Raw genomic sequence first — 13,896 nt, 5'->3', positions numbered from 1 at the left:
AAATGCTAATTTCATTTGCTTGTTTCCTCAAGACTTTAAAAACATAAACCATATTTATCAAGATCATGTTTCAAGCGATATGAAAATAGAAGAGTTTAAAAAGTTTTGCAAATATTGTTGGTCTCAACCTCACGGATTCGCCGTCATTGATTTATCCTCTAAAAAGGATTGTGGGAAATATCGAAGCGGATTTGACAATTTTTATTTTCCAAACTCTATATAAAAAGATGAGCGGATTTTATCTCCTTGCAAAAGCAAAAAAAGAAACTCCAACCATAAGAAACAGCGTCATCCAAACCGAGTTTGACAACCCCATTGAATTTGAACCTAATAAAAAGTATGAAATGGCCCTTGTTGGCTTTGACACTATTCACAGCTACACCAACATCAATTCGACAAATAATGTTTTCAGATACAGTCCTAACGCTGGTTCAAACAGCTACACCATTTACATCGAAGAAGGAGCGTATGAAATTAGCGAGATTAATGATTATCTTCAGAAGGAAATGGAAAAACAAGTTGGAACCTTGTATAGAAAGGATGGTGTTGTTATCGGTGCAAACCTAATGACTTTAAGATCTACACTGAAATTTGGAAAGCCTGGAACTACAACAAAATATTGGGTGGATTTCAACGTGAACAACAGTTTAACTCCTGTTCTTGGATTTAATAAAGCAGAATATACCTATGTAGAGAAAAAAGAAGATCCGGCTAATCCGGATAAAGTCACAAGTTATATTGACTATTACGAGTCTGAAGCACTTTCGAGAATAGACGATGTGACCATCATCAGAATCACAAACGATGCGATCGGAGCATCTTATGATAACGGAAAAAGAACATCTGACATTTACTCTTTTCATCCTGACACTCCTCCAGGCTATAAAATTAGCGAAAAGCCTTTCCACTTGATATACTTGCCTATCGTGGTGGGTAGAATTTCAAGAATGGAAACAAGAATTTTAGATCAAAACGGTAACTTGATCGACTTTAGAGGTGAAGACATTATCCTCAGACTTCATGTGAGAGAAAGAATAACCTCTGTGCTTCAAGACCTTTTTACGAGCAGCGCTGTTCAACGATAATTTTTTTCTTTTATTTAAAAAATGAGTTACCAAAAAGTAAAATTAAACATTTCACAAAGTCAATCCGACAAAATAAAAAAAGCGATCCAAGAAAAGACTGATGTCAATATAAGACTATCTCATCAAGACTTGAACGGTGAACATATTCTCGCTATCACTCATGCGCAATTGAACAAAATTACAAAAGCGTATGAAGCTGGTAAAGGAGTCACACTCAAACTGAGCAAAAGACAACTTGCACACAACTCAACCATTGAAGGTGGATTCATCGGAGCTCTTCTACCGTTATTAGGTATGATAGGTAGCACTATTGCTACAAGAGTAGTTCCTGCTCTCGCCACTGGATTGTTAGCAGGAGTAGGCTCTTCTGCTGGCTCTGCTATGGTTGATAAAATTGCAGGAAGAGGAATCGTTTACTTGAAAAAGAATGGAAGTGGAGTGAAAATGACTGCTGCAGGATCAGGAGTCTTTTTAAGACCTTGGGTGAAACCTACTATTGGTGAAGGACTCTTTGTTAAAAATGGAAAAGACTATCAATCTATTGGATCTGGCTTATTGCTAGGACCTAACTCATCCTTTAATAGCATTCCCTTTTTAGGTGCTATTCTATGAATAAACTCTTGTAAATTTTATATATAAAGATATATAAAATTATTCTTTAATTTTACTCATATTGAAATTTGCTTTCGTATTCTTAACAATATCTTCACTATAATCACGATAAATTCTTTTGTCATCGTTAGCATGCACTAAACTCCTATTCACTGTTTTTCTCATTTCAATATGATTATATGTATCAATAGCAGATTTTAATCTTATTAAAACTTCTTCGAATGATAGCATTTGAATCATTTGTATAAACGATTTTTTAACACACTTTGGAAGCTTTCGAACGTTTTTTTCTAATTTAAGATATCTTCTAGATTTCTCATTACGATATTTCACTTCTTCATTATTAAGAATATAAAGAAGATCGAATTCATCTATTTCATCCATTTTTATTACATAAGAAATTTATTTAAGTCATTTTCAATTTTTCTTTCATCTGTACATCGTTTACTGTAGAATAGAAAAAATACGATGACGAATTAAAAGAATTAACTCGCTCTCATTAAAAAATGAGCATTGTCTTATTAAACACGAAAATTATGGACAAGTTTGACAAGGATAATCTTGATGATATCGAGCACTTGAAATCCGTGTTTCTTCTTTTGGAAAACAAACACGACCTGTCGGAGGAAGCTCTGAAGCATCTGTTGGAGATCAAGGAAGAATTGGATAAACGTAAGACCGAGAAAATGACTTTTATCGCCAAGACAAACCACCTCATTCAGCGATATCAAGACATCCTACAGACCCAGCTTTCGTTTGAGGATCGCGCCAAATTTGACGAAGAAAAAAACCAGCTAAAATGTCAATATTTTACCATTGCGGAAGAAACGCTTTCTCAACGACAGTGGACCGATATTAAAATCACTCAGAAACTCGTCTCGCGCACCAAATGCAAGTTTTGCATCAACGACGATCCCAGCCAGTTTGAAATGGACGACATCAATAAAAAATTCTGTCTCGTGTGCTCGGGGCAGCAAGAAATGTTAGAAACAGCTGTCCCGTATAAAGACAACGATCGATCCAACTCGATGAACAAATACACTTACTCGCGCATCATTCATTTTCAAGAGTGTATAAAACAATATCAGGGCAAACAAAAATGCAAGATTCCTGAAGAAGTCTTTGAAAAATTGGAGAAAAAATTCAAGGCGCTCAACTTGCTGATCGATTCTGAAAACACCAACGTGAAATACTCTCGCATCACCAAAGAACACATTTTGATCTTTTTAAAACAACTCAACTACACGAATCAGTATGAAAACGCCAACTACATCTATTACGTGCTCGTCGGTAAGCGAGACGATATAGAGTACCTAGAAGAACAGCTCATCAAAGATTTTAAAGATTTGTCTTTCTTGTACGATCTGGTGTACGGAAAAGACAAACCGAAGGAATTGAAAAGAAAAAGTTTCATGAACGCTCAGTACATCTTGTTTCAACTGCTCCAAAATAGAAGTCATCCGTGCCGACTGGAAGATTTTTCAGTTTTAAAAACCATCGACAAGAAACGATTTTACGACGACATTTGCTCCCATCTGTTTGCAAAACTCGGGTGGAACTTCACTCCAACCTTTTAATTATAAAACCGTGCTTTACATTTATGGACTATGATCAACTCTTCAGTCCAGAACACGAGGACACAAAAAGGTAAGTCAACAAAAATGACAATTCGTTAGAATTCACAATTCATGATTGCAGAAAATTAAAAACACGACGCCATCTTGAATTCATTAACTGTGGAAAAGTATCAATGTAGTATTAAGAAAATGTCAATGCGCCAGAATCGGCAAGTCCTAGTAGTGATGTTCTACTTAAAATTATGCATTAAGAACTTTTGCCAATCTTTTCATTGACCTGATGGGGTTCCTACGAATCAAACTTCATTCAAAATGTCTGCTCAGCTCAGTTTTCGACATTACTTACCAGGATGCAGAAGGAATTACGCAAGTTTCTGACAAATAACTGTTTCCTGCTGGACAAAAGGGAACAAAAAAACGAAGAGTCTTAAAAAAAAAGTTAAAGACAACAGGCCAGAGGAAAGTCATAAATGTGTTAGAAAGCATGTATTACTCTGAAAATGTAGTTACTCACAAACTAACATGATAAATAAGGTTCTGAAGACCCACCACAACGACTGAAGACAAAACTCACGTATAGAGTTCAGTTACTAAGCCCCTTTGTGACTAGAAACACTAAGTCATTTTTTAAGATTCTTGGATTACCTGAGTTGTACTTTTCTTTGCCAGTGGCTACATTGAATGAGTTTCAAGAATACACAGCTGCTAAAGTAAGAGTCTCGACGAACGCAAAGAGTTGAAACACAAATAAACAGCTACTTAGAACCTTGGTCACCAGATGAAGCTCTACGAGCAGAACTTAACCAGTCTTAGCCTTCTTGACACAAAAAAGTTGATTGCAGTCGATGGCATTACAACTAGATTTGGTTGCTTTGACGAACCACAATGTTAAGGTCGTTAACTCTCTTAGTGACCATACAGAGTTAGTTGCAAAACGATAACCGCCATTGATTACGCCACCTTGATATAAACATCTGGAGGCCCGCAGCACGTTTTAGTCCAGGAAAGACGGCTGTTGTGCAACTGCTTTAGCTCGATTGTTACCGTACCAATACACTCATGCACATTGTACTTGGCTAGCAGCTGACTAAAGTCACTTAGGTTGGGGCAAGTATTAGCTCTTCGCATACATATTTAAGTCAAAACTGCAGTACTATTGGTGGTATGTATAGTTTGTCGGCCTAATAAAATATATTGGGTCGGACTACATTGAACGCGTGTTGCGGAATAAAATGTGGAGCAGTCGTGTATATCTGGAAGGCTGCCTGTCGCTTGGGCTATATGTGCACAACCTCGTCGCTTATTTCGGCCTTAAGTAACGTCAGGGGCTATAATATATCTTTCATAGTTTATCACTCATAATCCATCAAAACGAGGATCAGTTCAAGCAATAAATTTTGGCATTGTACTGGCGCTTTACCTATGCGTACACAAGTGCGGGCACAAAGTCAACCCAAATTGGGGAGAGATAACAATTGAACAACAATATGTATTCATGGATGTGAAAAATTGTATTTTCATATATTTTGAAAACAAATTTTTCTCATTTTTTTTTTCTTTTTGGATAAATATTTCTCATATTTTTAGAAAACAGATCAATTAGTGCGCTTGTCGGTGCGAGCCTGCTCTTAATTCATCTACTACAAGGTATGGATATAATTGTAGATTCCATAATCAAACATCATCGTTTTACTAAAGAACTATATGCCATACAGCGCACGTAGGAGTATTTGACGATTTTAGCTGGCCAAAATTGGAATTATTAAAAGTGGCCGTACCCACTTAATTACCTACCCTTATTATCTCTCGATAATGGTCGCTTAATGAGCAGTTAATGGTTTGGTTATAAAAGTAGTAATTGGAAGTACACAGTCTAGTTAAATATCCGATCTATAACTGCGTGGTTCATTTTATTTACGAGCGATTTTAGTGGTGTTTATTGAAGCTGTGTACAAGTGTTTACAACAGAAGTTTTACAGTGTTTTATCATGGATGAATCTATGACAGGTATGTGCATTATTTACTCTTACTACCGTTTTGAAATATTAATTACCACAAAAGTTATGTACCATGAAACTTAGCATTTTTTTAACGAATTTTAAAGTAAATTTTGACTTTAAAAGTGAAAAAGTTGTAGTGCGCATTGAAACCCTCTTAGTTTTTTTCGTTTTTCTATGAGTTTATACCACTAGCTATTTAAAAATCTTAATTTCAACTGCCTGTTGATGTCATCTAAATTTTAATCATGTTCTAAGCACATCAAGGTCCAAGATGAATTTTTCAACTTAATTTTTTTTTCTAGATGGGTCATCAGGGATGCAAACAATCTCTCGTTTGGATTTCTACAACAGTATTCAGCAGCAGGAGGCTCCAAATTTCAATGAAAAAATGGACTTAGCTGATCAAAATTTGTTATCAAGAAATCAATATACCGAAGAACTAAAAACAGTATACAAGCGTCAAATGTCGAGGTTGAAAGCTATTTTTAGAAAAATGTGGTCGTCTTCATCCAGAACTCATGAAATATTTATTAAGAAGCATGGCCCTTGGCTGCAAGGGAGTTTCCAAATACCGGGTACCCCATCCACTCCATCATCAGCAGGACGTTTTGTCGATTTTAAAGAACGTTCAAAGAGGAGAAAAACAGAACAGCTCAGGAAAGATGTGGAACCAGAAGCTATTGTTTTTGCAGCTGAAACTTGTTTGACAACAAGTGGCAAAAGAAGTGCTGCAACCGTCCTCAAAGATCTTAAAACATCTCCAAAACGAGCGGGAAAGTATAAAAAAGCCTATCGCAGCAGTCTTGAACCAACAAAAAAATCATTGACACCGTTAGAGGCTCTTTTAATATTTACTGACGCAGGCCTAACAAAATCTCAATATGAAATCGTACGTACAAGTGACAAGAAGCAATGGCCCTGCTACAGTATTTTGGTCAAAGAAAAAAAAACATGCTATCCTGATCCTGATTCGTTCACAGTCACAGAAAGTTTAGCTGAAGTAGACTTACAAAGTCTGTTAAACCATACTGCCGAAAGATTGGTGTTGTATTTAGAAGAAGTTATCAAGACTCTAACGGAAAGTGGGCGTAAACATATGAAATTATTTACGAAATGGGGTTGTGATGGCTCCCAGCAGACACAGTTTAATCAAAAGTTTGAGGATGACTCTAATTCTGATGCCAGTATAATTCAATGCTCAATGGTTCCATTACAGCTAACTTGTGGAGTAAATAAAAAGGTTATCTGGCAAAACCCTACACCATCGTCTCCAAGGTTTTGCAGGCCAATGCGAATTAGGTTCATAAAAGAAACTGCTGATGTAATAGCTGAAGAAATTGCTTACATGGAAAACAAAATTGCAGGCTTGAAACCAACTCAACTTCAAGACATAGCAGTAGAACATGTGATGATGTTAACTATGAATGACGGAAAAGTCATTAACGCAGCAACCACCATTAAATCGACCATGCGATGTTATATTTGTGGAGCAACATCAAGACAATTTAATGATTCGGACAGAACATGTGTTGACTATCAAAGCAGCTACAAATTTGGACCATCCATTCTGCATGCAAGAATACGGTGTTTTGAAAGTCTCCTTCACCTATCATATAAATTGCCTGTAAAAAAATGGCAGAAAAGGCTGAATGAAGATGAGAAGAGACTCATCTCAGATAGGAAAAAGAAAATCCAAGATGAATTCAAGAGCAAAATGGGCATTCTTGTCGACATACCTAAGGTTGGATTTGGGAATACCAATAACGGCAACACAAGCAAGAGATTCTTCAACGACCCGGAAACATCTGCAGATATCACTGGAGTAGACTTCCGTTTAATTTCCAGAATGAAAATTATCCTAGAAGTAATTTCCAGTGGCCACAAGATTGATGTAGAAAAGTTCAGACAGTATACTTTGGATACTGCAAAGCTTTATGTTGAACTATACCCCTGGTGTCCAATGACTCCAACTCTGCATAAAATTTTAGTACATGGTCCTGATATAGTAGAGAATGCGCTTTTGCCAATTGGACAATTGTCGGAAGAGGCTGCCGAAGCCAGAAACAAACATTTTCGGGAGTACAGACTTAGCTATGCTAGAAAATTTTCTAGAAAAGATTGTAACCAAGATATCATCAATAGGTTATTGTTAACATCCGACCCTCAGTTGTCCAGCATTGGGAAAAAGAAACACAAACTTACAAAGCCTTTTTCAAAAGAAGCTGTGGAAATGCTTCTTCCTGGAGAAGTCCAAGATTCCGACACTGAAAACAACGAAAATGAAGAATATTCTGACAATGACGAAGTGGAACCTAATTAAATATCAAAATATAGTATGTTATTTACCATAATAAAGTTTGAAAAATAATAAATCTTTTATTTCCTCAAATCCTATTGAATAGAATAAAATGTAATCCCTAAAGTACCCATCTTTCCCCTATATTGAACGCCACTGGCATGGATTTGTACAGAAAACATTTAATTTACAATTTCTTGTCATATGGTTAAGTTTTCAGCTGTTAAAATGAGAGAAATAATTTTGGCCAGCTAAAATCGTTAAATACTCCTACGTGCAGCGTAGACGGAATAAATACGCTATGTTCTAAAAAAGTCATAAACGGTGGTTTACAGCAACTAACAGCGATTTTGATCAGGATAATCCAAAGAAAATTGACTTAAATGCTTGTAAGAGTTTAGAAGAATGTGAAGTCAAATAGCTGCAGTTGGAAACATGCGTGCTTCCTTTTTGAGCTGATGATTTTGTTAAAGAACTGGTTTATGATTTTTTAAAATGTTAGCTTCGGCGATTTGAACGATTACTGAAGGCTCGCTTATAGTAGTTACGGGATTTAAAAGCATAAGGTATGCGAGTTGTATGTAAATTGAAATGTTTTTATAGTTTTTTGTTTTGTAAAATGTAAATTTGAATTTCAAGGAACTTCAGAAGTTGAAGGTATGGAGCTTTAATTTCACTGGTTCTACCTTGAGACATTAATCACTTCTTTGCACTTATTACTCGCCAGAGCCAGAGATGCTATCCTCTTCTCTGTCAAGATTGGTAAAGTAATTCCATAGAGACATAGTTTCTTGAAGATGGCTTGGTTTGGTAGTGGTTTGGTATACTAATCAGATTACTGAAGTAAGAAGTATAGAAGAAGAAGATGGAAGAGTGTAAATCCAAAATATTTGTTTAAACTTCTAAATAAACAGTAAAACCAATTATAACAAAAAAGTGCGCCAAAATGAATTACTTTTTTCTCCACTTAACATTAAACAACGGGAATGTGGTTTGCTAAGTAAGACGCTCAGCGCATGGAACAAATTTGAACAGTTTTGCACCCTCCTGACGCAAATTCAAAGGTTGTTCTTAAGCGCAGTTTTCGTGTTATTGTAAAAGCATTTAAATTACGTTTTTACACTAGGCCGGGTGAATAAAAAAGAGCAATTGCTTTTACTCAGCGTTTTTGGAGTAATTGCTCAACTTTACGTGAATAAAAATTTAGAGCAATTGCTTTTTTTTCGCGAAATCTTTTACTCATGAGCTTTTACTTAAATGTTTAGCGATTGCTCACATATGAGAAAAGCGCGTGAATAAAAACGCTACAACTAAAGAAACGGCGATCAATTGCTTTTATTTTTATGAGCACCTATATTAGTTGCTTTTTTTTTTTTTTTGATAATTGGACATTGATTTTATTATTTTACTACTATGTTTTACTATTTTTTGACTATTTATGTATATATATATATATATATATATATATATATATATATATATATATATATATATATATATATATATATATATATATATATATATATATATACGTTATGCATTTAGTTATAATTATACTAGCACGTTTTTGACACAATTATTTTTTTGGAATATATTTTTGGCAAAAATGAAGTTGCGCATGATGTCTTCCAAAGTTTTTGTGTGTTTAATTCAATATATATATTGCGCACTCCGTCAACATCAAGAGTAGTCAACAGTAGTCAACAGTAGTCAACAAGCATAGGCGCCGAGTTCACGTGGGCAACAGGGGCTGTGTCCCCCCAGGAAATTTATACTAATAATATATTATCACGGATTATCATGAGGGCGAGATTATCTATTCGCCCCCGAGATAATCCGTGATAATATATTGTTAGTATAAATTTCCTGGGGGGGGGGGCACTGCCCCTGTTGCCCCCGTGAACTCGGCGCCTATGTCAACAAGTAGTCAACTCCGTCAACAACAAGAGTAGTTAAAGAGTACTTGCAAATTTATGGGTATCAAGGTATTAGATATAGTGAACAGTAATTAACAAACATAATAATAAAACATATTATTTGCATTAAAAATACATATTAAAATACTTCTTTAAATGGCTCAAATGTTTACGAAAAACTAAATCCTTTAGTATTCGAAAGGCACCACCAACAGCTTAAAACGAATATCACAAATTATATCGATTTACGGGTGATAACGTTACGTGGCTAGCAAAACACTTTTTGGAAAAAAGTGATGAAACTCGGGGAGGATCACTAACAACCAAGCAAAGAATGGAAGTTACACTACGTTATCTAGCAAACCCTAGCTTCCAAACTGGAATTTCAAACGAAACTGGGATTCATCGCAGTACTGTTTCAAAAACTGTCTCTATGACGCTTCACTTGCACTTGGAGTTTGTTTTGTGCCTGTCGATATTGCCTCTAGGCATATATTATATATATATATATATATATATTAATATATATATATATATATATATATATATATATATATATATATATATATATATATATATATATATATATATATAACAGTATGTACATAAGTTTATACAAAAAGTTGTCTTTACCAACCATCAATTTGTGTGAAAGTAGGATTCTTTTCTGTATCTAAAAGATTAGCAAGTTTTACTTCACTCATTGAAAGCTTTATAGGCTTGTTTCCAGCTCGATGGATATCAGACATTTTTTTCAGCCTTGTTTTCATGTTGGCAATCTTTTTCGCCAATGTTTTTATATCAATCTTTGTTCCTGAAAAAAAGAGCAATTGCTCTTTTTTATTCACCCGGCCTAATAACACGAAAACAACTCATGACGCGTTTACGTCGATAGATTAAAGGGGACTTAAAAGAAGAGAAGGAAATCGAGTAATTTAGATTCAGTACTATTTATTCTATAAAAATTGTTTTCTATAAAAAAGTTTACAAATTAAATATTTATTTTTTAGAAAATATTTTATAGCTAATTTAGTAATTTGTTTAGAAATACACTGTTATGCGAAAATTGTTTAATATCATTAGCAAGATGTTACAAATATGATTATGTAGATCTGTTAAAATGTTAAATGTATGATTTTGTAAAAACCTTTCTGAGGTAATTCTGTGAATTAAATTCTAAATGTTTGGATTTCACAAAAACTTGATTGGATCCTTATGTAAAAGTTGCAGTTTCGCACAAGGCTACTTTAAAGAAGTAGCTTTATTAAGTCTAATTTGCTAAAATCTGTTTTAGATAAATTTTACTAAAGATACAATCAGTCCTGCATTGGCTATTAAAGTCGCTTACATTTCTTTGACGTTACAATCAAAGTATAAATTAAAAATTTTCTAACTTTCTCCAATCAACGTTTAAATTTAAACTTTCTACATATTTTACCAATGGTAACGGGCCGCCCAATATCAAAATATTTACTCAACGTGCGTTACACCGTAGATTAGATTCTGTAAACAAAAATGCTAATTGAATCTGGTTCCTTCTAACTTACCATTAACAATAATAACAATAATTCGGTTACAAATGCCACATTTAACAACACCTACCTACAATAATAATAAATATCACTTTCAACATGGTCCTTAACAATAATTTAATTATTACTGTCTCTCTGAACACCTCATTATCTAAAAATTTTTCTACTTATTTGTGGCTATTTGTAGTGCTTAGTAATGATTGTTTTTGTATTGTGGCTTTTAGAAGTTGTTGTGATTGTGTTATTTTTAAAAATTTATTTCTAATTTGCTTTTTAACTGACTAGAATTTCAAATAGTTTTCATGTGTCTAGGTTTAGTTTAAAAGGTTCAAATGATTCATTCTTAAAGATACTAAATGTAGGAAAAGGTTATTCTTTTTATTTTTTACTTGGAATTCTGTAATTGTGGGTGGGAAAATGTTATCAGTTTTACAAATTTAAAAACAAAATTTTACTTAATGGGAAAATGCCCAGAATTTAACACTTCCTAAAGTGATTCTTAAAAATTTAACACTGTAAGATAAGTTTGTTTATTTTATAGTGTTAGACTAAATAACTAAATTTCACAGATTTTCAGCTATATAAATGCAGAGTTTTGGACTATTGTATTAATTGTTAGAGAATGTTGGTGAGGAGTCAGACACTCTATACATATTTGTAAGTTATGTATAGCATTATTTTTAGTCGTAATGTATTCTTCATTTCAAGAAACCCTTGATCAATTCCCTTCTGGGAATGATGATATTTTCACAAAATACCAAAGTTTAGCAGCTTTAGAGGAAAACCTGTTTAATTTCCCACATCGACCTATTGAAAAAGAAGCACTGAAACTTGAAGAGCTAGAAATTGTTCAAAGAGTAAACAAAAAAAGAAAAGAAACTTTAGACTTATTAGTCAATCAAGAAATAAAACCAGACTACCAAAGTGATATTTCTGCTGATGTTTTGAAGAAAGAAGTTCCAATCTTTCAGAGGGTTAATGTTGGAGAGAGTTTAGGAGGGGTATGCTTTTACTGTTAGAATATTTGTATTTTACATATAAACTTCTCTTATTTTCTTTGATAGTTTAGAAGATTTTAGAAGATCCTGGATGTTTTCCATGAACTTATTTGTGTTATTGATGTAGGATCAAAAATGGTGCATTTTAAATGTATTTTGAATTTCAAGAAGTATCATACCTTGCATAACATTTTAGATACACTGTGCAGCAATTTAGTTAATTGTATTGAAATTCAGTTTAAAAAAATAGCTCATAATTATGTTGTGGCAAATGTATAACATAAAAGATTTCTCTTTTTTTTAAGCTTATAATGATTTGTTAAGCATATTCTTAATGTTTTATTTAAAATTATAAATAACATTTCTTCAGTAAATGTAACTAATTTCTTGAATAAATTCACTCAATGATGTATTATAAATGATAATTGTTCAGCTAAAAACAGTTTAGTAGAATAATCTTTATGACAAATTAATCCACCATTAAAAAACGATATGTACTGTAAAATGTATTATTGGTTATCTGAAAAGTTTCAAAAAGTAAATTTATGATTTATAACTTTAGACTCCCATAGATGAGCTAAATCAAGCTGGAGAGCTTCTGTGTGAAGCATTGTTTATTCGAGCAAAGTATATGGCATTGAGTTTGCAAACTTTTAATTCAACTACAGCACGCAGTCTCCAAACTGTCAATGAAAAATACAACCTCAAAGATTTCTATGATCGAATTGCAAGCTCTGGGTATTTAAATTTTTGTGAAAAATTGCAATGTTGAAGCAACACTCTTGTTGTTTAGTTTTTTATTTTTAATTTTTAACATCTTTATTGTTCAATATTAAATAGCGACTTAATGTTTTCAATATTTTGAATTAAAATATTGAAAACATTAAAAGTTTAAATTTGATGAAGAGAAAATATATTTTTTAACAACAATAACTTGTTCTAAAAAGAGTTAAAAAGTATTTCTGTTGAGTTTGAGGAAGCTTCTATTTTTAACAAAAATTTAGTTTAAAATCTCAGTTTCTTCAAGTTTTCCAGCTTTCTAAATATTTCACATAGCATTCTGTAATAAATAAATTTCAAATAAATCACTGACTAAGCACATTTAATGTATGAATTGTATAAAGTTGACTTGCAAATGACATCTTTTATTGACTTCATAAAGTTTTAACTGTAGCAGCACTTTGTCAGTTATTATTCCGTATTCTTCATATCTTCTATACGTGTCTTGTTTCCCAACTCTTAATATTGCTTCTTTATTTTCTTCTTGTCATGCATTTTAATCCTATGATTGCTTATTTCTCTGATTTAGTTTTATTTGTGGCATGTATGCATATATACATTATCTTTTTGTTCCCTAAAGTTTTAAAAAGTTTCAATCTCTATCTTTCTAGGTGTTCTTTTCTTAATAAAGTCTGAATTTTAAGCTGTGTACGACATAAAATATTTGTCTGTTAAAACTTTTCTTAATACAAATTGAAATTATCCAATAGTTACCAATGAATTCCAATAATCTTCCTCAAAATCTGACTTCTCTTAAGGAGTGCTTTTTTTTTTCAATATAAATTATTTCTCACACTTCTTGAACTAATGGTAAAATTGTTATTTGTTTCCTTGTAATGGTTTAATGTCGCACTTATGAGATACTGGTATGATTTCAAAGCATTGGTTAAAGTTGGAAGATAATTTCTTTACTGCTTAAAGGTTGGAGGTTTATTTTAACATGTTTTTTTACTTAAAATAGTTTGTAATCTGAAGATATGAAATATTTTATAAACAAATACATAATTGAGGTATAGCATACATTATTTGTCGCTTATTTAATCACAATAATACTTTAATTTGATTGTGTTAAAAATGTATATTATATGCTAGTACCAGAA

At 33.0% G+C, this 13,896-nt stretch overlaps 2 protein-coding genes and 1 pseudogene across 6 annotated transcripts in view; all 3 read left to right on the top strand.

Moving 5' to 3' along the window:
• The window catches only part of LOC149882154 (uncharacterized), a 145,684-nt gene that overhangs the window by 33,484 nt on the left and 98,304 nt on the right, over positions 1-13,896 (top strand). The gene's annotated exons all lie outside the window — the stretch shown is intronic.
• LOC149882159 (AMP deaminase 2-like) overlaps positions 1-13,896 on the top strand; it is a 77,253-nt gene that overhangs the window by 57,043 nt on the left and 6,314 nt on the right. Inside the window, exons 2-3 of one of the 4 annotated variants that reach the window (XM_090066291.1) lie at positions 11,588-12,019; positions 12,579-12,754. In XM_090066291.1, coding sequence (XP_089922417.1) covers positions 12,706-12,754 — 49 coding nt within the window. In that variant the 5' untranslated portion in view covers positions 11,588-12,019; positions 12,579-12,705. Of the gene's footprint in view, positions 1-11,559; positions 12,020-12,578; positions 13,718-13,896 lie in introns of all 4 variants that reach the window. The other 3 variants (XM_090066290.1, XM_090066292.1, XM_090066293.1) reach the window with 3 other exon arrangements.
• On the top strand, positions 5,585-6,658 carry LOC149882160 (uncharacterized; annotated as a pseudogene).

Source organism: Hydra viridissima, unplaced genomic scaffold, assembly GCF_058129835.1.
Source record: "Hydra viridissima isolate aposymbiotic clone 2 unplaced genomic scaffold, HvirCarnegie_v1 scaffold_11, whole genome shotgun sequence".
NCBI classification, from domain to species: Eukaryota; Metazoa; Cnidaria; class Hydrozoa; order Anthoathecata; family Hydridae; genus Hydra; species Hydra viridissima.
This window is presented reverse-complemented; position numbering and strand designations above follow the sequence as displayed.